The sequence below is a fragment of the Rattus rattus genome, chromosome 15 (assembly GCF_011064425.1).
Source record: "Rattus rattus isolate New Zealand chromosome 15, Rrattus_CSIRO_v1, whole genome shotgun sequence".
Lineage (NCBI taxonomy): Eukaryota > Metazoa > Chordata > Mammalia > Rodentia > Muridae > Rattus > Rattus rattus.
In genome coordinates this window covers 43,846,146-43,869,238 of record NC_046168.1, presented here as the reverse complement: position 1 = coordinate 43,869,238, position 23,093 = coordinate 43,846,146, and the positions used below count along the sequence as shown (strand labels likewise).

Here is a 23,093-nt window from a genome sequence, read left to right as displayed (position 1 = left end):
TAATAGGTGTGTGTGTGTGTGTGTGTGTGTGTGTGTGTGTGTGTGTGTGTGTTTAGGCTTTGGAAACTTCACTCACTTTGTTTTACAAATTAACACAATATGCTTCTAATGTATAGCAGAACAAGGAGAATTTATTACTGTCCATGAGAAGGCCAATGGAAATTTATTTTTCCTATAATGATGAGCAATCAAAGAAAATATTAATACCTCAATAAAGGGAGGAATACATATTATTAAAATCTAGCTTAGAATAGCTGGAAGCCTATATAAGGGCATAAGGACATGGAAGTAGGAAGCTTTTGCTTTTTGCCTGCTTGGTCTTGCCTTGCTAGCAATTCCATTCCTTCACTGACATTAGAGCCTTCAAGATTACAACATATACTAAAGACCAGCTAAAACGTCCAGCCTTGTGGACTGAGAAACTACTGGATTCCTGGTTTTCCATTCATAACCAGCCATTGTTACATTATCTGGACCAAAACCTGTAAGTCATAAATCCCCTATATGGATAGATAGATAGATAGATAGATAGGTAGATAGATAGACAGACAGATAGGTAGATAGAAAGATGGAAATTTATTCTATAAGTTCTATTAATCTATTAAGTTCTATTAATCTAATCACCTTGTGGATTACTGCCCCTTTGGGGATCAAATGACCCTTTCACAGGGTCAAATATGAGAGATCCTGCATATCAGATATTTACATTTCAATTCATAATAGTAGCAAACTTACAGTCTAAAGTAGCAACAACAATAATTTTGTTTGTGGGGTCACCACAATATGAAGAACTGTATTAAAGGGTCACAACATCAGGAAGGCTGAGAACCACTGCTCTAGAGAGCCCTGACTAACACACTAGGAAATGGAAACAACCTAAATGTCATTTAACTGATGAATGGATAATGAAAATGTGATTATATATATATATATATATATATATATATATATATATATATATATATTTAAGCTATAAAGAATGGAATCATGAGATTTGTATGGAATCAGAAAATATTACACTGAATAAGGTATCCCAGATCCAGAAAGACAAATGTTTAAGGTATCCCAGATCCAGAAAGACAAATGTTTAAGGTATCCCAGATCCAGAAAGACAAATGTTTGATATTCTCATTCATCCGAGGCTCCTAGCTCCAAATCTTCTGATGTCCATATATAACCTGGAATAACTAGAAACCAAGAAAGTAAAAAGGGATCATTAGGCAGTGAGAGGCATTAGAGAGGGGAACACATGGTCTGGAAAGAAAAAAATGGGGAAAGAAGTGAGGGACTCTATTTAGGGAGAAGGAAGAAGATAAATGCTGAAGAAGAAAAGGAGGATAAAACAACAGAAGAACATCTGAAGAAGTTGCTATTCACTATATATCTAATATACATTTACCATATATCTAAATATGAATAATACACATAAGTTGCTATAAAAATATACATATAGAATTTATTTTTTTAAAGTCATGACAGTTTACTCTGGGAAGTATGCTGGGTGACAACCACAGACAACCCAGGACAGAGAGATGGTGCAGGCACAAGTCTGTGATTCCTCAATATGGGGTTTCCTCACCAAAAAGGGGTAATCATGCAGTAGCTTGAGTTTCTCTTAACATGATAAACATCCAGGATTACCAGGACCAGAAAGTGTGTGTTCACAGTTTTACAAAAACAGCTGAGCAGTGCTAAAGAAATGACAGGAAGTTCCTTCATTTTAATCTGGGTATTTGGCCAAACCTCTAACCAAGAAACAATTCAGCTAATGAAGCTAATTAAATTACTAGAAAACATTCCTTCATCTGTAAACCATTTCTTTTCTCCTCAAGTCAAAACTCTAAATTAAAAATGTCTTCATTTTTGATAAGCAGCTCCACCACCAGTCTCTGATAGCGTATGTCAGTCAGGGCGGCCATGGGGTCTAACTCTGGTGATCTCATGAGGGTTGGACCAAACACAATACCAAGGTTCTCTGCACTCATCAGATTCTCCTTCTCGTGAAGGGTCACTCTCTTGAGGTGTGCCATGAGGTACCGGAGCGTCTCGCAGTGGGCGGGCGGCAGAAATCTGAGTGCTTCATGAAGGGTCTCCAATTGCTCATCAGGGTCCATAATTTTGACAGACTCTATGAACTTGGGGTAGGCATCGTAGGTGATGAGGGGAATTGGCAGGTCCTTGAAGTACAGTTTAAGTGCCCCAGTGATAATGTTGATGTCCTCATACATGTTCACAGAAATATCTGCCTTTTCACCGTCTCTATCAAAAGCCATCTTGACATCTTCAATTAGGTCACTAAATCCCGACACTCGGTAGAGTCCTTCAGATTTCAGACCTCTGGACTCAATCTCCCTGATGCACATGTCTACCACCATTGGCCGCTTGGTGATGTGAGCTTTCACGAGCGTTGTTAGGTCACAGCTGTACACCTTCTTCACGTGCTTCAGGTCTGGCTTACAGTCATTGGGGACCATCTTGGAACACTGCTTGTGAACATTCAACCCACAATCTGCACATTTCACTCTCTGAGCAATGAGGCCCCACATGAAGTTGGCACAATATTCACACCAGTGTGACCCTCGGAACATACGAACCTTGAAATTGTGAACCTTCTCATATTTTGGAATTTGTTCATTTTCTTTCAGAGTTGCTCTTCTAACAAGTGATGTCAACCTTTTGTTTGATACCTCATTCTGGCCTGTAGCCTCTTTCTTATCGTGTGTCTTTTTCAGGACTGCCATGTGCTGTTTGTATGCTGGCCCTCTGTGTAAGGTTGTGTATCCTATGTGCTCATAAATTGGGTTTATCATCATCTTGGCAATGTATTCTGCTGTCTTGGTTTCAATATAGAGAGTATTCAAGCCATCAGTCACCAGATCGTGGATGGACTCAAAGCGTTTGTCCCCAACAAAGTGCTTTCCATCATAGTACAGCCTGAAGTTTCTAGTCTGACTTTCAAATCTTAAAGCCAAAGTGTACATTCCAGGTTGCCGCTGGCTCTCACGGATGAGGTAGCTCCCCTCAGCCACACTCAGGAGCTGGTCAGTTTCTTCTCTAGAGATCATACCATGAAACTCTCTTCCATAATATTTTGGTCTGTTTTCTACCTTGCAAGTGCAGGTGATCCTTCGAGGGTGAGGGGCTTCCTGCTGCAGCTGGTATAAGTAAGATTTCCGAACAGGAGGTCTATATTCATCTGTATCGAACAGGGTCAGGGCCATGGTGGAGCCGTGCTGCCCGGCGCTCCTAGCTCCCGCAGCAGAAGGCAGACGGCACCTCGGCGGGGCGGCACACATAGAATTTAAACGAAAAGTTCCCATCTGAGATGACAATGCTCCCTCCAAGAGCCAAAGACCATCTAACAAAAAAAACAAAAAAACAAAAAAACAAAAACCAGGCATGAGAAGCCGTATTTTGAATAACTGGTGAGGGTTGTTTAAGAGACACCCAAAATATTATAAGCTATTGCCATTGCCCTTGGTTGCCCCCAGACACAGAAGGTAAGTATCCATTGACGAAGACACCATGTGCTTCATGAAGACACAGCACCTGGAGAACCCTGAGCTGAAACTTTCCTTAAAGACATCTCTCTGAAGACTACATTTTACAGCACTAGAAGGCACCATTCAAGCTTCCAAAGGAGAGAAGCAACCAACGGTATTACCCAGATATGACATCTATGAACCACAACAAATGCTAGGATGACAGAATAACCCTAAGGCTACAGTAGTGGCGTGCATAACTTGGTAGTAACCAACAGCTCTCTAATCAGACTTCAGATCCACTCAACAGAAAAGGAAATCATGCCTAATACTGGAAACATAGCTCTCTAACCAGGGCCAGTGTAAGTCACCAGTCTTGGAGAACCTACAATTACCACTTTACTAAACCTGCATAATCCCTAACTATGGTCTAACTATTGTCTTTGTACCCACAGATAAATGTAGCCCTTACTCATCAAGGAAACTTCTCTTTGTAACAGAGATCATTATAGAAAAACACAACTAATCGAAGTGCAAAGTTGTAGAGCCCACTTCCAGCTGATACATCTACAATACAACTTCTGAATCTGAGGCTCAGAGATCATTGTGGAAAGATATGTAGAGTAAGAAGATCAGAGATTTTGATGTGAGTTTTGTTTCTTAGTAATGTCAGAACCTACATACGCGAAGTCTCACCGATGACTGCCTAAACATGGGCTGACTGGGAATGCACTGACAGATATGCCAAAGTAAATGGGGGAAAGTTCACAAGGCCTCAACCATACTCAAAGAGCTACTACAGGCAAGTGAAACATGATAAGAGCAGAAGTGGTGCCCCCTCCCCCAGGAAAAACACACCAATAGGTTATCCAATACCAAATGGTCAGCCTTGAAAACATACATAAAAGTAAACATATAATATAGACTGAGCGATCACGTTCTCAAAAGTCAGGTTGCTACTATGGGAAAGATCTGGAATGCTGACATATCTTTATAACTCCGGAAACACAGCTGTTAGTCACTGTAAATCAAAATAATAGCCATAACAACTAATAATAATATAAGGCAATTTAATGTAGAGGTAAGAGCATCTAAAGAACTGTTGATATCTCTGTACTTGACAGAATTCCAAGTCCCATCTTGACTATAGACATATATTCTCTACTTGACAGCTCACCACCCTGTTCCTCTATAAAAAGGATTCTGTATTGTTTTGGGTGACATCTTTGCCCTATCTACAACCAGGACAGCCAAGGTGCATGTCCATGATTCTCATAATTAGTTTGGAAACGATACAGGTCTGATTACACATGAGAAGGAGCCACTCTGATGGGGCACACTGATAAACTGATTCTGATTCCAGAAAACCTAAGTAAACCTCATTTTGCTAGTCAATTATTTTCCTCTCTTTTGTTCTTTTTTGTTGTGGTTGTTTTGTTTGTTTGCATTGGTTTGTTTTATTTTCAACAGCCTTATATAGACCAGCTTGACCTAGTAGGTGACCTTGATACCCCTGCCTCTGTCTCCCTTCATGAATACTGACTAAACAAGCACTCTACTAACTGATCTACTAATACCCAGCCCCACAATACTTCCTTTATAGAGAGAAGAATGTGAAAATAGCAATGAACCATGCTTACAGCATAAGCATATACGACCATATTCCTTTCTCAGAGAATCTCAAAGACAAAAATAGAGCTTTGCTTAGAGTATATTATCTTTTTTCATCTACATTAATGTATTTAAGACCTATGGTAGCCATGCAGAGAACACAGTACAGGTGTATTTTCTTCTTTAGGAAAGAAGGGAAACACAAAGAACAGTTATAAAATTATCAAAGTCATTAAGGACACAGCGTAATCAATATTTAAAGTTAGACCGACTGATTCTCAGCATCTTCGTTCATCCCTCTACCTCACCTAATCTAAAAGTCTCCTTGATACTGCATTTCCTAAGGAGTAAGAGTCTTCCTGGTCAATCATAGCAGCTTAGCCCAGAAAAGCCTATTTTCCCCTGTGGCCCAAAATTTTACTGTATTAACTGTAATCCTAACCAATAAATAGAAACGACTCCATGGTCACATTAGGTGATGTAGTCCTTTAAGATGTAACCTCAGAAGCCAACAAAAACAGTATGTATGTCTACCATATGAAACAAGTAAGAAGTCTGTGCCCATATTCTTGGGTCTGTTTACTTTCTTCCCAAGTGCTGTTGCTTCTCTTAAACATCATTTAGGCCATGGGAGATAGCTCAGTGTGTTGAGGTGCTAGATACAGAAACCTGAGGATCTAAGTTTGATATCTGGAATTTAGGTAAAAACCCAATTATGGTGGCATCTAAGATTCCAGGAAAATAGAAAATAGACAGGTGAATGGCTCAAAGTCAACTAGCCTAAAGTACTATAGAATTCCCAAAAGTTGTCCTCTGATTTACACACACGCGCGCGCGCGCGCGCGCACACACACACACACACACACACACACACACACACACAGTAGCATCTCATATGCTCACAGGAGTCTATGCATGCACGTGCACACATTTCTTTATTTAGAACTATATTTTTAAAGTCACATAATAAACTGTGAAGGGATACCGTGGCCACAGCAACTTTTACAAAAGAAAGCAAAAGAGGCTTACTTACAGTCTCAGAGGTTGAGTCCATTGCTATCATGGCAGAAAGTATGGTAGCACACAGGTAGATGAGCACTCAGCTGCTGAACTAGCTGAGAGCTCTACATCCATATCCACAGGCAGTAGGAAGAGAGAGACTCTGGGCTTAGCATGGACTTTGAAACCTTAAAGCCCACCCCCAGTGACACACTTCTTGCAACAAGACCACACCTTCTAAGTCTTTCAAACAGTGTCACTCTCTGGTGACCAAGTATTCAAATCTAGGAGCCTATGGAGGCCATTCTCATTCAAACTGCCACAATGCCTCATACTGACTCATCATGAAATTATTTCCTGTGGTTAAGGTAAAAAAAAAATCCATTATTACCTGAGCTGAGATGGCTGAAAAACTAAGAGGATGACTTTTCTCCATTGCTGATCACATTAAAGACATTATGTAATCTAGTAGAGTAGTTCTAAAAGAATATGCACAGTATGATTCTATACAATAAGTTTGAAATAGTTGACGAATGACAAAAATTTTGTGAGCACATGCAAATACAGAAACCGTACATGAACATGACTGGAAGGATCTACATCAAGTTCACAATGATTTTTATCTTTAGATAAAAGAACACCAGAGAGGTGTGCAAAGAAGACTTTTTGGCTGTCACATATTCTTTAAAATTCTGAGTTAAGCATAGCAAAATTTAAATAGCTGTTAATTTTTTGTGATATGTAACTGAATGTTCACTCTATTAGTCACTATAAAATACAAATTTCACTTGTAGATTCTGCAGTCAGGTCCGAATTCTATGCTTCTACTCGCTTCCTGGTATATAACTATGACTTCTGCTACTAAGGACCTCATACATATGAGCTTGACGGTTTCTTTTGCTTTGTTTTCTTTCTTTATAGCAAAGAGGGGCTAAAGCAATGGCTCAGCAGTTAAGAGCACATTCTGCTCTGAGAGAAGACCTGATTCAGGATGCTCACAACAGCCTATAGCTCCCGTTCTAGGAGATCTGACATCATTTTCCAGATTCCATGAGCACCTACACTCATATACAGATACTCACATATGCATATAAGTATGAATAAAAATGTGAAAAATAATACAATAATACAAAATACAAAAAGCTAAAGCAGTAAAATAAATATAAAGCAAAACAAAAATTGAGAAGATCAAAATATACTGCAAGAGCCCATTGACCGCACAAGTGAAAATACCCAAGGTTCCTCATTTTCTTTAAGTATGGTAAAATGTCTGAGTTTTGAAAAGAAAAAGAAGAGGTGTAGGTAGAGGCGGAGGAGGTGTGGTCAGATAGACCTGGGTGCTTCTTTAGTTTGCCATGCAAAGGTGTCAGACTGTGGGGTAGTGGTTTCTGAGTGGCAACATCCATTACATAGAGTCAGTCAGAAGACAGAAACTCATTTGCTGTAGATTGTACAGCAACGTCACAAAAAGGTGTTTTTACTCAAGAACTCCTGTGATAGCAGAAAAGAGACCTTGTTACGGAGGTGAGCTCCATTCCAAACATGACAGTGGTGAGATTTGTAGTCAAAGAAAGAGTCGAGGTCAGTGCCTATAAATTATGAAAGAGGAACATCAGAGGAAGAAGCCCTTATGGCTAAATCAGAGGATAGGGGTAGAAAGGTATAATACATTTCCTTCACATATGATAAAGGTTCTGGATGAATTCCTATACAAAATATTAGGGAAATAATAGCATATTTATTTAATCAAGGTCTTGTGTGGCATGGGAAGCTTCAAAGATATAGACTCAAACCCAAAAGAAAATTTTTTCTGCGTTTCAGTGTGATTGAGAGTAGACAGAATTGTATATTTAGAAAAGTGATTAGGCAAAAGGAATTGAGGTACTGGTAACCGACTGACATGGAGAAGCAGAAGAAAGGTCTCTTCTTCATGCCTTTCTTGGCCTTTCTGTGTGGCAGCCCTTTCTAAGTTGTCTCTCTGAGGTGGACGTCTTCCCAGAATCAAGGAGAAGGGGTAAAGTAACCTCTTCAGGTTTTATGGCTTGCTTTGAGGAAGGGAGATTCCAGTTTCTATGACTCACCATGAGAACAGAGTCTGGTTTCTGTGGTTTATTTGAGGGTAGAGATAGGACCGGAGACAGGAAAAACAGAGATAACGTGATCTGTGGCCTTTCCAAACACCTTCAGTTCAAAGTCCTCAGTATATCGAGGTGTCATAAATTTAGAGTATTATGTCCTGAGACAGGGCAAGAGATTGCTTGTGGCAGGTAGGCGAGAACAGTCGCATAGCAACTCAAGGGATGGTGGGGAATGAGTAATTTGTTCAGTTTTTTTTTTTTTTTTAAAAACTAACTGACAAGATTTTCTCTAAAACTGCATGATACAGGATGACAACAATCAAAGATGTGCACTAACCAACCAGCCTCAGACATGGTTGGCCATAGTTACGTTCTTAATCTGTCAACATTTATAATGGCTCTTCTCTAATAGGGTTGCTGGTAGAACTAAGTCTTACATAGTGTATTTAACACACAGTAGGTTTATCACAAATCTTTAGTAAATGAAAACTACCTTTACTACTCCCTAATGAGCTTTCCTACGAATGTAGCCATGTGATTTTTTTTATGTGATGACCTATTAACAATCATTTTGTTCTGAGCCCTTAAAATTCAGAAGAGCAGAGGCCTAACATCCATCACTGTAGCTTCAGCACTTGCTAGTTTCATTGTGTGTGAGGCAGGATAAGAATCCATTGTTGGATAAGTGAATGATTTAATGATGTCAGTGCGTTTGTTTTCTAAGACATAAAAATGAAAATTCTAGATTTGAGTGACACCAAATGCATAGGAGAAAAGAAAAGACTGACAGTAAATTTGCTTTATAGTGTTTTTATTATTTCTATTTACAAAATTCCCAGATGTGCTTAGAAAAAGTATTGTCAATTTGTGAGTGAGAATCTGTGTGAGTAATTCATTGTAGATCATCATATATGGAACTAATTAACTAACTGTCATCAAGTTTGCCAAACTTTTGAGTTGCTTATAATTTAGTCACTCTTTAGCAAACTTTATAACACATGGTTGTAAGTGAGATATATTTTTTTATTTATCCTAAGGCATGTTTAAAGTCTCACAAGCTCCAGCTTCTGGCATATAAGATTTAGATTAGAAAAAGCATATATCCAAGGTTAATCATAATTATTAAACAGAGGTATGTAGCATAGAGGATGGGGAACTGGGTGTAACCACCAGAAAGTGGTTTCCAGATGCCAGGAAATCAAGAGGCTCCCAAGACCCAACAGAGATGATATTAGCTGAAATACTCAACAAAGAGGAAAGAGAACCTGTAGAGACTATCTCCAGAGATTAGGCACAGCCCCTGGTTGAGGGATGAGGCCACCCACCCATCTCAAAAATATTGACTCAGAATTGCTTCTGTCTAAAGGAAATACAGGGACAGAGAGTAAAGCAGAGATTGAAGGAAAGGTCTTCCAGAGACTGCCCCATCTAGGGATCCATTCCATATGCAGCCCAGACACAATTGCTAATGCCAAGAAGTGCTTGCTGACAGGAGCCTGATATAGTTGTCTCCTGAGAGGCTCTTCCAGAGCTTTACCAATACAGATGTGGGTGCTTGCAGCCAACTATCGGACTGTGCATGGGGACCCCAATGGAGGAGTTAGGGGGAAGGACTGAAGGAGCTGCAGAGATTTGCAACCCCATAGGAAGAAAAACAATACCAACCAACCAGATCCCCCAAAGCTCTCAGGGATTAAACCACCACCCAAAGAATATACATGGAGGGACCCGCGACTCCAGCTGCATATGTAGCAGAGGATGGCATTGTCTGGCATCAATGGGAAGACAGGCCATTGGTCCTGTGAAGGCTCAATGCCCTGGTGTCAGGGATTGCAAGGGCAGTAAGGTGGGAGTGGGTGGGTAGGTGGGTTGGGGAACACCCTCATAGAAGCAGGGGGATAGGGTATGGGATAGGGAGTTTGCAGAGGGGAAACTGGGGAGGGAGATACATTTTGAAATGTAAATAAATAAAAAATCAATAATTTTTTTTAAAAAAGAACTTAATTCTTGCCCATACACTCAGCTAAATAAGACTGAAGCAGATTTGCTTGTGCCCAGAAGGAGTTCAAGACCAGGCTCTGAAAATAATTCCATTTTAAAACAAAAACAAACAAACAACGAAGTCACAATTTCTCACATTAAAGAAACTTTAGGGAAGGAAGAACAACAATACCAACCAAACAGATCCCCCAAGGCAAGGGAGGTGGGGGTTAATTCTGGGTTTATATTTTTGAGATGGGTAGGTGGCCCCATCCCTCAACCAGGGGCTGTGCCTAACCTCTGGATAGGAATCTTCCAAACATACCGCGTCAGTATGTTTGGACAGTTATAAAAAATACTGTGAACTATGTTGCCCACAAACAAGGAACATTTACTTCTCACAGTTCTAGATACACATGATTAAGATTCCAGTACGTAGAGGTTGCTTAGAGGCCCATTCCTGGTTCCTGTAGAGCCATCTTCACAGTCAACACTAAGCAATTCCTTGGGTCTCCTTTATCTTCTACTCAAGAGGGCCCCTTCACAGTCTAATCATCTCCCCAGCACTCTATTTGCCAATACCATAAGGATTTCAACACATGAATTTAGAGGGTACACAAACTGTCAGATGATTAGCAAATGATCAGTGGGTTTTATTCAGGAAGGGAATGCAGTATAGGCTCAGTTCCAAACACATGGTATTTGCTAAGTCATTGGGGATACCCAGCTGCAGAGCATCTGTGGGCAGTGGATGTAAAATTACTCAGAGGAAATCGCAAGGGCAGATGGGATTCCAGCTAAGCTAACAGGACTAGCTTCTTGTTGAAGGCAGGCAAAGGAGACTAGGCATCACCTAGAGGACAGAGCAGACAGAGGAGACTAAAGAAATTGATCTGATATCAAAAGTGGTTAGATAAAAAGTATGGAGAGTCTACACAAACTGATTTGCCAGGAATGCTGTGACTGGTGCATGCTGGACTTGCAACAATTGGAACCAAGCTGAGAAAAGGACCTTGAAAGCCTCATATAAAGTGTAGGTGAAGGAGAGGATTTTTGTTGCTAACTAAATGTTTTCTAACTCTATTTTTTTCATAGAGTATTAATTCAAAGTTACGAACTCCTAGGGTGATATAGAGAAAAAAAATACAACTTTTACTCAACCCTCATATATTCTTCTTACTCTTTTATTGAATGGGCCCCTGTAACAAAAGATAGATTCATAAGAGGAAAATGAACTTCTCAATGTGTATATTTCAAATAATATGAAATGATACCCAGGAAATGAGGTAGCTTTTGTGATGTTATCAATGGCAGTGGATATGGCTCATAGGAAGAGCTGAAGCACTTTGAATCTTATCAGACACCTTTACTCAGGTGGAGCTCACAGGAAAAAGAATTCAAGATGAGTCAGTATGAAGCAGATCTTGAGTTTATTAAGCAGATATTTTATTGCATTTGTTTATTTGTGTATACACACATATACATACATGCATATACTTGTCATGACAGAAATGTGGTAAGAGAACAACTTTCAGGAGCTGGTTAAAAATGTCTTCATACCCTTACAGCAGCCAAATACATAATCTGGATACTTTTGAAGTTACATCTCAGATGGTCACTGGGGTGAACCCAGCGATGAATCGTAGGGTCAACCAGAGGTCACAACATTTGCACACAGAAGCTTAGACATATTATTGTAAAAGAAGTATTGTAGTCCTATTCGTAGAGCCTCAGAAAATTTTAGGCTTACACGTGGCAAAGAAAAGACTATGGTTTTTCTTGAAGATCATTTATGGTTAGGCTGCAAGCGTACTTTACTTCTTTTCAATATTTTTATGTGAAACACTCTGAACGGAGGGCATATTGTCTAGGCAATCTTCACAACAATTTTTGGTAACTTTAGTGGAATTCTTGGCCCTAGGCTGGCAAAGGATGTCCATCAGGTTCTGGAGTGAGGGAATCCTTCCCCTTTCCATATCCCTTACATTTTCCCTGTTTGGCTATTTTGCCTCAGTTAGGGATCGTCAACAAAGAAACAGGAAGTGTTAGAAAAAATGATGAGGCAGAAGAAGACTGTAAATCTGTATGGATAGCAAAGGGGGAAGGCGAGGCTAGTTAGTCATCATCAATGCTGATAACTGTGGAACTACCTCTAAAGGCACACAGAATCCCGGACAGTCTTCAGGGATAACCCCTCGTTCTCTCTGGTAGAAAGAGAGGAAGCATCTCTTTTGTCTTTGCAAAGCTGTGTGCTACTTTTAGAAAAGTAGAGAGAAAGAAGACGGCTTTTCTAAATTCAAGCCGTCCCAGTTAACTCCAGAGCAACCACCCTTTTCATTTACATGTAACACAGTCTGGTACCGGACAGCACAGACACTTATTTGGGGGTAGTTCTTTTGTAATTTTATATTCAGACTCTTCTTAATGAAGCTGAATAACAGATAATGAAAAAAAAAAAAACCTCATCTGATTGGAACCTAGGCTTATCTAAACATCGCTATAAGAGGAAGGGCTTTGAAATAACGTGGTAGCCTGTTGTCAGCCACAGATGAGCACGGGCTGGAGACACAGCTCGATACTACTGCCTGGAGCAGCCCTGGGTGTTTGTTACTGAGACCTCACTCAGACAAAGCTGAGGTTCTTTGCTATAAAAAGAATTTGGAGGGGTTGGGGATTTAGCTCAGTGGTAGAGCCCTTGCCTAGGAAGCGCAAGGCCCTGGATTCGGTCCCCAGCTCCGAAAAAAAAAAAAAAAGAAGAACCAAAAAAAAAAAAAAAGAATTTGGAACTGCAAGGTTGAAGCAGAGTTGGAGTTTAACAATAAGATTAACAAGTTTTTTTTTTTTTTTTTTCAGAGAAAGCCTGTCTTAAGGGGAAGGAAGGAAGGAAGGAAGGAAGGAGGGAATGAAGGAAGAAAAGAATATTTTCTCTATATAGGTAACACATGACGTTAATTTTGCTGGAATTTTTAGCTTTAAGGTGGTAAAAGTCTTTAGTCAGAGTCCAGTGTGAGGGGCTTATTTTCCTTCCTGTGTCTCCTTACCCTGCACCGTTAGTTTTCCAAGTCTTTCTATTCTGCTACAACATCACTTAGTGTGCAGCTTCGAGCAAATATCTGGAATATAAATAGTGAGGTCCAAGGCTCCATCGTGGGTTATTAAAGCACTGAGACTGAGAGTGTATCCTACAGACCTTATTTTCACTTCCTTCCAGTAACAACAAACGTGTCAGAATTGTATATTTATGTTAAATAGAAGCAGTTGCTCATGGGCTTTTAAAGTGCTGATCACTCTGAAAAGATGAGAATTTGCCTCCCTGTAGCTCTCCTTCCTAAGACAGAGAGTTAAGAAACCATGTTGTACTGCGGCCTGATAACTACTGGTATATTCTGCCTGGCTCCCCCATACTCTGTGCTATGTGGAAATAAATCCCATGGAATGGAACTCCCCATTATCCCTGCAAGGATAGAAAAGTCATATATTTTCCTTTGTCTGGGAGATTACTCTGAAGACCGCCTTTGGGTTCAGTCATTCCATCTGTGGTAGAGGCTGTCTCTCCTTTACTTTATTTCTCTTAATGATGCTCCTTTCCAAGTTTTAAATGGAAGCCTATCTTTCCCCTTAAGGCCCTAACACACTACCTTTGATATGGTGGACTTCCCTTTTTAATGTTCTCCCACCTCAAAGCTCAATCATAGTTCCCATGAGCATGAGATCCTCTCTCCGAATAAAGGTCACCGATAAAGGGTAATTTCATGCCAGCTCTTTTGCTGAGACCACAGTTGCCATTTGAGTCTTTCTGACTTACAGTAATTAAAATGCCTTTGAAACAGCATGTGTACATTTCCTATCCTGAGTCACATCTTTATCTCTGCCGGCCAAAAGTCTTGAGCTCAGAAAGAATTCTGAGAGAATAGCAACAGGGTTTCTACTTAGGGACTTTCCCTGCCAGGACTTATTTAATGTCCTCTTGGCTCAGAGTTTTGGCTAAGGCTGGGAACAATAGGTGCTAAGTAACTTTGCATTAAGTTCTAGATAGTCCCTGCCAGACTTGCAAAAGGGCGCTTCAAAACCTGTTCTGCCTGAGGTAGGTCAACCGCCTAGCTTCAGGGCACAAATACCATCTTTCATTTATGTAGAAAAAGGACTTTCCTCCCCATTTAAGAAAAGTTATGGGGTGATTTAAGAAAATCAGACAGAGATCCTGGACCGTCCATGCTGCTTGAGTAAAACAAAGCCTCCTATCAGACTGCCTTAGTCTGCAGTCACAGTTCCTCTCCCATAGTGCAGTAGGCCCTCTCGGTACACTAGCAATAATCTTTAAGAATAAAATCTACTGCTAAGTCTGGATTTGTGTTCGATTTGTTATGACAAGTAGGCTAGCAGATTGATGTCTGCCTGAAATGACAGGGACCATGACACAACCCATGGGTCCTTTAATAGAAACACATTCTGAATTGAATTGTAGGTTAGAGAACCCAGTATCGACAGGGTGGGTACCTCCATAGTTAACAGAAGCTTTCCATAAAGACAAACAAACAAACAAAGCAACAATAGCAACAACAAAAGGACAGAAGGAAGGAGAAGAAGAGAAGAGGAGGGAGGAAGAAAGGGAGGAAGGAAGGAAGGAGGGAAGGAAGGAAGGAAGGAGGGAAGGAAGGAAGGAAGGAGGGAAGGAAGGAAGGAAGGAAATTCAGCATTGGGAACCTGTCTCTTAGTGTCAGAGGATGAGTAGGATCTTGGTGCTTATTACAGATGTCTTTTCTCTCCTGTTGGTGCACATCAGAGAACTACCTCAAGATAGTGGCATAAATTGATGAAGAGAATGGTCAAGAAGCTTAGCTAAGCCTTGCCCTCCAAACATGAAACTCATAAAAAGAAAAGAAGTTCAGGTTCCATAGAAAGATTGCTCTGGGGGTTATCATCAGCATTTATTTATTTATTTATTTATTCATTCATTCATTCATTCATTTATTTATTTATTGGAGAGGTCATGTGTGTGTGATTACCTCTGATACGACAGTGGATGGTAACTTTTCTAAAACATCTAAGAGTAAAAAGAGAAATTTTTTTAACTTGCATGAGAAACTTGAGGATCTCCTTAGAGATAGCTTTTAGGAGTGAAAGAAAGCATTTATATCTGTGTAATTGTTTCAATGAGACATTCTTAGAAAGTACTATTTCATTCTTAACAGGTGCGCACATAGAGTAATTCTCTGGTACCATATACCAACTATTTTCTTTTGAGAATAAATAAATATATTAATCATAAAGTTGAAAACCGAGCCTTTCCTTTCCGATTCACCATGTTTATAGAGTTCTACTTGTGTTAGGCACTGGGAAGGCACAGGCACACTTCCCTGGTCACCATGGAAGGTGGTTATGATCGTTATTGGCATATGTCAATTTGGCTGGGACAGGTGGTACAAAAATTCTGGCTGTGTCCGCAAAGGTGTTTGTGTACATGGTGGATACTGAGTTGGCAGACTGAGAAAAGCAAATTTCTCTTTCTAACATAAGATGACACTACCCATTTAATTAAACCAAAAAAAAAAAAAAAAAGCTGAATAAGGAAGACACTGAAGTCTGACTGGCAAAGTTACTTCTGCATTCCATACTGAAAAAAGCTGAGGAATGATGGATACTTACTTTTAATCCTCTTTATGGCCTGAATGTGAAATGTTTCCTGCAAGCTGGTGCATTTGGATACTTAGAATTCAGCTGGTGGCACCCTTTAGAGTGGTGCTTTTGGAGATGGAGTCTAGCTGGCTGACGTAGGGTAATAGGTGCAAGCATTGAAGCTTATAGTCTATACCTGTTTCCCATTTGGCCCTCAGCTTCCTGTCAGAAGCTGTAATGTAAACCAGTTGTGCTCCAAGCTCCTGATGCTATGGTGCAAGTCACCAACAATTGCTGGACATTAGGGAGTGTGGCTCAGAACTATGAACCAAAATAAATCATTCCTCCTTAAAGTTGTTTCTGTTAGGTAGTATGTTACAAGGAAAGTAATTTGCATAACCATTACATTTTGGAGTAATTATGAGATAGTAGCTGTTAATTAATGCACTTAACTCTATAGATGAAAATTAAGTCACAAAGAAGTTAAAAAGCTTGCCCAGTATCATGCAGCTAAAACTGACAAACCCAGAATGTTCATATATATGCTGGTGTTAGCTATGCCCCTACTACTCAAAGAAGGGGAGGGAATTGAAAATAAATAGGAATTCTAAACAACTGGTAGGTACATGGGTTTGCCTATCTGTAACATTTTATCTTAGTATTACTTCTTTTCAAAACTTTAGTTTATTCTTTAACATAGTGTCTTAATTTTTTTCTAACATTGCCACAAAGTGCTTTGCAGAAACAGTGAGTAAATTTCCTCATAGTTGGGAAGCTGAACACCTAGGATGAGGATCTCAGGGCAGATGATACCACAATGACGGGAGAGATTACATAATGAGAACCGAACCAGGATGAGTCAGAGTCTAGACTTGTTCTCTCTTTAAAAAGTTCTTTTCACGGGAACTAACAAGGGTCTTAAAATGTATACTTAATTCTTTCTGAGAGTGGAAACCCAAATGATCTAACTTCCTGTGTTAGGAGGCTCTACCTTTTAAAAGTTTCAGCAGTTCAACACCAACATAGTAGGGATCAAACTTGCAACGTGTGAACCTCTGAGGGATACAAATAATATAAAAAAACATAGCAATTAGTGCTAAGCTCACAGCAAAAATGAACAGCACGTATTTATTTTTTCTGTAAAACATTTGAATATTATTTAACCTTATTTTAAAAAAACCTATTGCAGTCTGAATATGAAATATCCTCCATAGCCTCGCAAGTTAGAACAGTTGTTCACCGTTTGGTGGTATTATTTGGGAAGACTGTGGTTTGTTTCAGAGGTGGGGCCTGTCTGGATAAAGAGAGTCACTGGGGAAAAGACCCTGAAGCTTTAAAGCCCAGTCTTATTCCCTGTTCCCTTCTGCTACCTGAGTATGTGTGTGATATGAGCAACCAGCCTCCTACGATGGTGCATCCCTCTGCAACTATGATCCAAGGGCAATCTTTTTACCTTCAGGTTGTTTCTGACAGGGTATTTCTTTTAAATCATCATCACCATCACCATCACCATCACCATCGCCATCATCACCATCACCATCATCACCATCATCACCATCACCATCACCATCACCATCATCACCATCACCAACACCATTATCACCATCACCATCACTATCATCACCATCACCATCACCATCATCATCACCATCACCATCATCACCATCATCACCATCACCATCATCACCATCACCACCACCATCATCACCATCACCATCATCACCACCATCACCACCATCACCATCATCATCACCATCATCACCATCATCATCACCATCACCACCATCACCATCATCACCATCATCATCACCATCACCATCATCACCATCATCATCACCATCATCACCATCACCATCATCACCATCACCATCATCATCACCATCACCATCACCATCACCATCACCATCACCATCACCATCATCACCATCATCATCATCACCATCACCATCACCATCACCATCACCATCATCATCACTATCACCGTGGTGGGATGGGGCACATGTGGAAGTCAGTGAACAACATTTGGGGGTTATTTTCCTTCTACCTTCAGTTCCAGGGATCCAGTTCAAGTCCTTAGGTTTGTGTGACAAGGAATTTTATCAGGAGGCACCACACAGGTCCTTTGTTGAGGAAGTTTTGACACAGAGAAAGGGTAACTAAGACAAAAACTGATAATAATAATAATAATAATAATAATTATTATTATTATTATTATTATTAATCGGAGATTCCATATAATATTGTCCTTACTCCTCATTTACATTGTTTTTTGGGGGTAGGCATATTGCTCTTACTCAGATTAAACTCTCTTCTCCATTAATACTTAGCTGATTTATTCAAATTTAACTTGTAATGATTTGATCTTTAATTTAAACAACATAATCAAGTAAGTACTATGATTTTGAAACCAAAAAAAAAAACATTCAAGATTCACTTGTGAATGTTTAAATATTAACTACTTAATTTCTAAATTCTACATATTCATAAAAAGAAACCACACACAAACACCTATTTTCTTATTTTAACATATTTTTCTAGTTTCTCTTTCTTGTCAACAACATAGCCTCTTGCTGTGACAAAAAAAAAGTGTCCAAACAGTTTCCACTGTTTTCTTATCCATAACAGTTATGGTCAAAGTGAGTCGGTATGACAATGTGGCAGTTATATTATTGATTCGTTTGGTTTTAAGGTGGGTTTCATTGTACAGTCCAAGCTAGCTTCAAACTCTGGATCTCCTGCCTCAGCATCTGAGTACTTGGATAATAAGTGTCCATCACCATGCTTTTAACTAATAATGTTCACTACATATAAATATTGAAGTCTACCAGGGAACTTCTGTTCAATCATTTGCTCTTCAATACCCAGCACTAATTGTGATGGAGATAAAATATGTCTTCAAATCGGGTGCAAATACAATATACGTGCAGCCACTTAAGAAAAGCACTTAACCAAACATATTTTTTCATTAATCAATCAATCAATCAATCAACAAGTGGTTTTCAGTACTGATTGCATCCTATATTTTAACTGGCATAGATACACACTCGTTATAATAGCAAATTAGCATCTATTAATACTGGCCAGTGAGAAATTTTGTCAGAGATCTGTTGGAGTAATTTTCTAGCATATTCCCTCTTTAAAATATTGCTGTATCTGAATAAAGGAATTTAGCTTGAGAAGATAAAGCAGCAGCAACGGAGAGAGACCTAGGGAGCTATTAAGGAAACATCAGTGTGAATCAGATCTCTGTCATTCATGATTTTCAGGTTCAATTGTGTTTTAAAAATATTCTGTGGGGGACTGTAGAGCAAACAATTGCACAATTGCAGACGAGTTACTTAGTTCTTAGAAAGGGCAGCCTCACTGGACTGCCGGCAAGCTGTCATGAAAAACAGTAACTCTCACCTGAGAGAGTATTGAGTAGCAGCCAGATAAACGTTTATTCCTAACAGATGCCTGGGGACTGTTTAATCTTTACTGAGAGTTGGTATAGAGCAATAGATTTAGTTTGAGGCAGGCCAAGAGAAGGCTTGTCACGTGAGCAGAAGGCAAGGAACCAGACAGGAATATATTTGAATAGTAGATAATCACCTTGGCCCATAGGCTGTTCCAGGGGCATGTCTAAAAGCAACTGCCAAGTCTTCCTGTCATGTCCAGACATTTCAGGCTGGATGGTAGAACGTGAGAGCCCTATGTTCCATTTCTAGTGTCATGTATACTGGACATGTTAGTTCACGCCCAAAACTCCAGAACTCTGGAGGTAGACAAAAGAGGATCACAAGGTCAAGGTCATCCTTAGCTATATCCTTAGCAGATTCGAGGCAAGCCTTGTATGCCTAAGACCTCGTCTCAAAAAATACAGACAAGCAGAAAAACCTCTAATTCATACAATGCATAGCAAAAAAACATTTACCTCAAAACAAATAAATATAAATAAATAAAGTCTTTGCTTAAAAAACCCAAACAAGCAAAAAAAAAAAAAAAACTCCACAAAACAATGAAACATATTTTTGTGAGTTAAAATAAAGCTCGGTTTGGTTTTTCTAGAACTTAATTATGCTTCTTGATTATTATACAGTTAATACGGCTTATCATTTTAATAAAGAAGGAGGTACAGGTCTACCAAATTAGCAAATTAGAAATCTAATAATCAATGAAAGTGTATATGTTTGAATTATACATGATTTTCAGAAATATTGAGTAAATATTTTTTCATTAATTTATTCACTTTACATCCAGATCATAGATTTCCCTCCCTCCTCTCCCTTCAACCCTTCCCTCTTGCCTATCACGCAAATCCCCCTCACTTCCTCTTCAGAGAAGGGGAGGCCACTCATGGATATCAACCCTCTTGGCCTATCAAGTTGAAGTAGGTCTGGGTGCATCTTCTCCTACTGAGCCTAGATAAGGCAGCCCCGTTAGAGGAAAGAGAGCCAAAGGCAGGCAACAGAGTCATAGACAGTCCCTGCTCCATTTGTTAGAGGGTCCCACACGAAGACCAAGCATACACAGGCATGTGGGTTGGTGGAAGAGAGCATGGAACCGTATAGGGAAGAGAGGGAGGATTCACTAGTTGTTAATGAGACTCCTATCATCTTACGGAAACAGTTTTCTTTTGTTGCCAATTCCTGATTACTTCTTCATCCCTTGTTAGTTTACTAATTCAGCTCACTACTCTGAGTCCCAGTGTTTTCTCAAGTTTTGTGGTGTGTGTGTGTGTGTGTGTGTGTGTGTGTGTGTGTGTGTGTATTAATGCACACATACATATATGTAAAACACTTTGGGTTTATCTTCAGTTCTCGTTGACCGTGATTTGACAGTTTGACATGGCCATTTCTTTATATAGCATATGGGTAGATATAATTCAGGTATGCAAGCTGGAGACCTTTCATTGAAGCATCTATTTGAGTTAATACAAACATCTCATTTCCTACCTAATCCCATATTATCATGCCATTAGAAGTAACATCAGTTTTAAATTTATTACTTACATTATTTCTTTTATCCACACTGATTTCACTTTCTTCCCATCTCTTTGTTGTTGTTGTTGTTGTTTTCATTTTAGTTATTTGAGCATCTAAGTTGGCAATATGCTAAACTGAGTAGGTTGGGCACTTCCCAGAATTCTGTTCTAATCAGGGTAAGCTCAAGGATATTTGAAGTATATGCAAAAACTTTGAAGACTTTTGGCAATGCACCAGGTATTATGGCAGCTTTGGAGTTGTGATTGGCTGGTTTGCATGGTTGACGTAAGGAGTATCTGAACCTGTAGCTATGACATTTTCCCTAGATCTCCCTGTAGCGTCTCCAATACCTGGCTCAGGACTGTGTTCAGTTTAGAACCAACTTCTTTTGTAGGACTTGTAACATCAACACTGGGTTTTTCAGATGGATAAGAGCGCTTGCTATGCAAGCATGAAAACCCGAGTTGAGATTCTCTATGACCCACATAAGAAGCCAAGCTGAAACACACTCACTGTAGCCCCAGCATTGTGAGACTGTGATTGGGGGAATAGGGACAGGAAATGAGACATACTCCAGTTCAAAGGAAAAAGGTAGAAAATGATGCAGCAGGACATTCAGTATCCTTTGTTGGCCTCCCTGCACATAGAAACACACACACACACACACACACACACACACACACACACACACACACACAGAATTACAGCCTTACAAACTCTGACTCACCACTCTCCATAATGATATGAGGGTACTCCTAAATCAGTACTTTGTAAGAATGCTTGAGTCTCCAGTTAAGCCCTGACACACATTGCAATCCTTTTATTTTCCTATATATGCATCGTGTATGCATCGGCTGCCCAAATACTTCAACATTCTTCCTTATTAAAGCCTTTTAAAGATGTTAGAAAAGTATGAGATCCTTTTCCCTTTGGGAACCTAATTAACTAAAGTAATGTCAATCTGGATAACTCTGAGGCCAGCCATTAGCATCTTCAATAGCAGCTGGGAATTAGAATAAAAATTAAAAATAGCTATTTGTGTTATTTCTCAAACTATTGTTTCATAGTTCTTAGGTCTTTTGCAAAAATAATTTTTAAGTTATTGGTATAATTCTTTTCTGTTTCAAATGTCATTTTATTGCAAGGCGGTATTTAATTACACGTTTAAACAATAACTTGGTAATTTTAGTTGGGCAGCAAGTTGATGCAAATTGCTTATTCAAAAGTGATTAGACAACTCTGGATACAGACCAAGGATCAAATATATCTGACTGGCCAATAGGGTTAAGCCACTAAGTGAACCTTAATCATTTCTTAGGAAAGATACACTGTAATTTCAGTAGCTGACAATACAGGAAGAGTTCTTCACACAAAATAGTTCCCATTTAAGTTAGCTCTCTCTGGCCATCTCAAATGAGATCGACACATTCATATAACTGGGTGATTTTGAACCTTTCTAGAGAGCAGCTTTAGATGTTCAAGGTACCTCAGACCAGTTTCCTTTTCCTGCTATGCAGAACCATCCTGCACCACGTTTCTCCATCCAGTCTATCATGTGCTATTGCTCCCTGTGACACATCATGTCCTATACAGAAATATGATAGTCCAGTTGCTTCTTTACCTTCTTATATGCTCTATGTAGCTTTTGCCCATAAGTGACCTCAAGGCTGTGACAGCATTGTTCCTCTGAATGTCGAAGAGGTAACAGCACTTCTGATCCAGTGCCTACTGTGCCTTCTCCATGTCACCTGCATTCTAGATCATTTGATACTTCTAGCTGAGCGATTCTTTGCTCATTAAGTTTATCGATAAATTTTCCAATAGAGGCACCACAACTCTTAACCACAAAGACAGTCAACCCTCTTGCTGAAATTGTGGACACGATCTCTGGGATAATCACGTATATTTCTTTGGACAGAAGATACAAGCTAAGCCGAACCGAGTTCAAAAAACGTGGGGTCCCGTTACACCAGTTTTAGGAGAAAGGACCTGGAAAATTTTCTCAGGGATCAAGATACACTTTCCCTTCATCTTCTGGAGGAAGTGGTACAGGGACAAGATGTAACTGCCCTATGTGAAAGACCCCAGGACTATCGCGTTCTTAAGACACTCACTGCCAGTAACCATGGTAGCAGGAGCAGATACCTGGACAGGATGGTCTGTGAAGGTACAGGTAGCCATCTTCATATCCCTGTGACCCCGAACTGAGACTGTCAGGGTAGGCAGAAATTTTAAATGTTCCATACAGTTCTTTTATTCATATTAACGCCGTCCTTTTCTTTGTTATATGGATATCTAAATCGGTCAGGAAATGGATGAGTCGTGTACTTTTTATCGTCATTTGTACTACCAACCTCATCCTC

General features: G+C 39.6%; 1 protein-coding gene and 1 pseudogene across 1 annotated transcript; both read right to left on the bottom strand.

The window, feature by feature from the left end:
* Positions 1-1,459: 1,459 nt before the first annotated feature.
* On the bottom strand, positions 1,460-6,235 carry LOC116884747 (N-chimaerin-like). The gene is made up of 2 exons (XM_032885966.1): positions 6,127-6,235; positions 1,460-3,358 (listed from the first exon to the last, which is right to left on the bottom strand). Exon 2 carries the CDS (start codon positions 3,318-3,320, stop codon positions 1,833-1,835), a length of 1,488 nt encoding a protein of 495 aa, XP_032741857.1. The 5' UTR covers positions 3,321-3,358; positions 6,127-6,235; the 3' UTR covers positions 1,460-1,832.
* A 15,923-nt stretch (positions 6,236-22,158) lies between these two features.
* LOC116884369 lies at positions 22,159-22,761 on the bottom strand (annotated as a pseudogene).
* Between the last annotated feature and the right edge of the window lie 332 nt (positions 22,762-23,093).

What these genes read in the sequence shown, in the direction of transcription:
- LOC116884747 (XM_032885966.1), bottom strand. Translation starts at nt 3,320, where the DNA reads ATGGGAACTTTTCGTTTAAATTCTATGTGTGCCGCCCCGCCGAGGTGC.